At 45.5% G+C, this 4,463-nt stretch overlaps 1 protein-coding gene across 1 annotated transcript; it reads right to left on the bottom strand.

Moving 5' to 3' along the window:
- Nucleotides 1-782: 782 nt before the first annotated feature.
- Nucleotides 783-3,722, bottom strand: SLITRK3 (SLIT and NTRK like family member 3; the record flags this gene model as incomplete). The annotated part of the gene is made up of 1 exon (XM_082839448.1): nucleotides 783-3,722. The coding sequence occupies one exon, from the start codon at nucleotides 3,720-3,722 to the stop codon at nucleotides 783-785; it is 2,940 nt and encodes a 979-aa protein (XP_082695574.1).
- Nucleotides 3,723-4,463: the final 741 nt, after the last annotated feature.

Here is a 4,463-nt window from a genome sequence, read left to right as displayed (position 1 = left end):
CTGTGAGCTGTACACTAGGGGTGAAGGGAAGGTGAAGCTATGGAGAGGATAGGAATGGATCGAACCCGAACTAATTAGATTGGGTTGAACGGGAGTGGGGGATGTGTTTGTGTGTGTGTGTGTGTGTGTGTATGTACCTACACCAGAAGGAAGAGGCTGCAGGTGTAGGGACTTATGTGCAGAGATTTGTGATTTCGTGTGGGTATGTGTGTAAGAGAAAAACGGGTGGGTGAGAACGTTCGAGCAAGACCCGCCCCCTCCCTCCCCGCCTTGCAGTTTCCAGGCATGCAGCAAACTGCATTATTAATACATGTACAGAATCTGTGCCATGAGGGCAAGAGGAACGAAAGCCACAAATGTCAATTTGTTTTCCCCCCTCCCTGTCAAAACAAAACTACAACTAAAAACAAAAGTTACTGAAAAGAAAAAGACACATCGAATTTTACTTAATTAGGATCAATACAACGATCCCTAATATACCTTATACATGGCACAGTCAAAGTCTCAAGTTCCAGTGTAAAAAAATAATAACATTTGCTGGCAAAAGTCTGCGAAGGCACTTCATTGATTAATGATCTGAGTATGGCCCTTCCTCCGAATCATATCTGAGTGGGGAGAGCATACATCTGTATTTTCTAGTTATCATGCGGTTTCAGTTCTGTTCAGGGCAGGGAAGTTTGTAAGAATGGAGTTATTGGGACAAGTGTAAAGGGAGCAAGGGATATATTTTTTCTTTTTATTTTCTTTTGAAAAAAAAGCACTAATTTATTTTTCTTTTTCTGTTAGAACCTATATGTTGTCTTCTCCAGGACTTCGAGGTAATCCGGCTTGGTTTGAAGTTTGGCCCTTAACTCGAGGTAATCACTTTTTTGGGTTTGGTGGTCTGTGAAGCCCTTTCCAGCCGAGAAGAGAAGGGTTTCTTTGAGCCTGGCGTCCTGCTGTAAGTCTGGGTATTGCATGCCAGGAGGGTGGACGTGCAGTTCCTTTAATTTGGGCACTGTGCCATAGAGACAGTCCACAAACCCCACTGTGCAGGGGGCTGGTGGCGGCCTCTCTCGGTCTAGTAGCGTACTGCCACCACCACAGCCTCCCCCGGGGGGAAACAGCACCACCCCACCATTCTTCTCATGGCGGCGGAACCCAGCCAAGTCTCCCCCAGTTCCTGCAGCTACCCCTGACACCCCACCAGTGGCTGGGTGGTGAGTCTGAGGGTGATGATGATTCATGGTCACTATGGTGTTGAGCTGGGAGCTGGACACTGCCAAGGCCCACTCCTTTTCTTTTTCTAGCAATGTCCGGTAGTTGCTGTGGTTCTCCTTGGGTGTCTCAGCAAACTGCTCACTTCCTAGGAGAACCTCCCCCATTCCTGGGGGTTGTGTCCCAGGAGCCCCGCGTTCTGCACGCCCTGTCTCCTGGACTGATGAAACGGCCACCTCCTCCTCCTCGCGAGGCTTGTAGATGGGGTTATTGCACATCTGAGTAACAGGGTGGGGTATGTACTCGTATACATGACCCACAGGAGGGGCCTTCTCTGGGGAAGAAATAGCCGGTCGTCCCCCACCTCCACTTCCACCTCCACCACCTCCACCATCCTCAAAAAGCCGGTGGCATTGCATCTGGATGCCAGTGAGGTCCACGCCTTCCTGCCGCTTGCTTCTAAAGGGCAGCTTCTTCCGGCGCCGGCGGAGGACATAGGCAAAGAGGCCTGCCGCAACGAAGACTGCTGAAAAAAACAGAACCAGCAGGCTGAGAATCAACACAGAAAGTGGCACAGGACCCCCAGGGGGAGAGAATTCATAAGGTGATGCACTTGTTGGCCCCCCAGCAAGGTGAGAATCTCCAGGCTGAGCTGGGGTTGCTCCAGCTGGCGCGATGTGCAGCATCTCTGGGCAGAGAACTTCCAGCTCGATAGTGCGCACATCACGGTGGGTGAGGTTCTCAGGGCTCCTGCACAGGACATCACCCACCACACTGACTGAGCTGATGGTTTCGATCCACTGTTTGAAGGGAACCAGGTCACAGGTACAGTCCCAAGGGTTCTCATTGAGGTCTATCTGGACAATGGCGTTCAAGTGTTCTAGGACACCAGCCACAGGAAGGTAGAGGAAGTAGTTCTTCCTCAAGTTGAGCCGAGCCAGAGATGTGCCTGCAAAGGCATCTGTTGGCAGGGTTCTCAGCAAGTTATTGTTGAGGAATAGCAGCTTCAAGTTGGGCATGAGGCTGAAAGCCGCAGGCTGGATTTCCCGGATGACATTGAACTCAAAATACAAGTAGTGTAGACTCTGTAGGCCTCGGAACATGCCTGGTGTCAGCTTCTCGATGTCGTTGCCATTGAGAAAGAGGCTCTTTAGGTTAGGCAGGTTGATGAAAGCCCCATCCTGGACGTAAGAAATACGATTATTCCCTAGATGTAAGAGATCCAAGGAAGAGAAATTCCAAAAATCAGAACGGTATATTTTCTGAATCAGATTACTACTCAGATACAGTTTCTTAGCATTCAGTGGCCTTGGAAGAAGTTCAGAAATGTTATTAAATCCTCGCTCTTTGCAGTTGACAGTCAAGCCAAGGTCATTGATGTGCAAATTACAGGTACACCCAGTAGGGCATATAATGGGAATGGGTGGTCTGGTCTGGTAAGGAGCAATGGGAGGTTGGTTTGGACCAGGGTATAAAGCTTGGGATGTGGAGGGTGGCCTTGGTGTTCGAGATTGTTTGGTGGGTTTGGGCTGTTTATTGGAGGACTTGTATTCAACCGAAGAAGCAGTAAAATGGACAGAGGACAGCATTGAGGAAGGCTTAGTTGGCCATGTATTCTCCTTGCTTGATGACAAGTGGGGAATCCCCAAACTAGCCTCCACCTCAGAGTCAGACAACAAGGGACAGAGTTCTGTCTTCCTGATTTCTCGCAGGTCCTTTCCATGGAAATGGAAAGGAGTCTCGCAGGTGATGTCTCCCACCAGGGCAGTGTAAGGAATGCGTTCCAGCCAACTCTTCAACTGCACGATTTCACATGTACAGTTCCAGGGATTTTCTTCCAGCTGGAGCTCCATCAGGCTTCTGCCAATGTGATCTAGCATTCCTCGGTAAAAAAGAACTTTTAACCTGTTTCCACGTAGGTCCAAGTGGGTTAAGGAGACAGCCTTAAATAAATTGGTTGGAAGCATGGGGATGAGATTATCATTTAAAATCAGAACTCTCAGTTTACTTAGGTTCCGAAATGCCCCACTCTCAATACGTTTAATGACATTGTAATCTGCCTGCAGATATTCCAGACTTTCCAAGCCAAGGAAGGTGTCATTTCTGAAGATGTCTAGTTTGTTCTCGTGTAGATATAGCCTCTTTAAAATCTTAAGACCATTGAAAGCTCCTGTTTGAATGTCCTGCAATGCATTGTTCCCAAGGTTAATGGACACAGCATTATTCAAATGAAGAAAACTGTTGGTGTACAATTTCCTCATTGAATTCCTCTGCAGATATAGTTTAAAAGGTCTTGACCAGAACTCAGCAATCTGACTAATATTTGTAAATCCTTTGCTGTCACAATGTATATGAAAGAGGCTTTCTTTCACTTCACAGTAGCATGGATCAAAACAGGGCTCATCTATTTCCTCTGAGTCCTCTATCAGGGGAATCGGGGTAGTCCATCCTAAAGCAATTGTGCTTAGAAGAATTATCCACAACATCCTCCCTCTGTGAAGCAGCTCAGCTATAGAAGGTTTCATCGTTTGCGGTTGATTACAAAACTGCAACAGAAATAAAGATGCAGATTTTTAGCTTTTAGTCATATGCTCTATTCTAATTGTCTCATACATGTGGGGCTTTTTAAGAGCGATATAAAAACTTTAGTAATTGTTGAACTGACACTTAAAATAACCTATCGACATGCTTTATATGTCCTATATCTTAAAATTAGGAGATGAAATATTGTACCATGCGATGACATTTTCCTGAATCAAGCCATATTTGGTAAAGGGCATATCATGAAATCAAAAGCAGCCTTCATTGCTTCTTATAGCAAGCAAGGAAACTGCATACAGTGATTCATTTTAGGGATAGGCAGATTCAGTAATAATGGCAATCATTTGGCCATTACACCTGTTTTCCTGTTAAAAATCATATTGATAATCAGAGGTGCCTATTATGGATCTGATTGAAACTCTGATGGAAGAAAGTGTTCTTTAAACTATGGGTTTCTATTCATAAAAAGACATGGCATACCCCAGAGTTATTAAAGAGTATGATAAATTATGAGCCCATTGACCAATATCAGATGTTGAGATGTATAAGATGATTGGTATCTCAGGAAAAGCTAAGATTTCTCTTAAGACATGAGCACAATATGCTTAATTATAGTGCATGCTCAGTAACACACTATACCCCAACCCCTTTTGCCCAAGCAGATCATTAACATCTCCTTTAATTAAATGAGTTCTACATATGTGTATCATTTTGGCCGTTTAAAT

Source organism: Leucopleurus acutus, assembly GCF_964270905.1.
Source record: "Leucopleurus acutus genome assembly, chromosome: 5".
NCBI lineage: Eukaryota > Metazoa > Chordata > Mammalia > Artiodactyla > Delphinidae > Leucopleurus > Leucopleurus acutus.
This window is presented reverse-complemented; position numbering and strand designations above follow the sequence as displayed.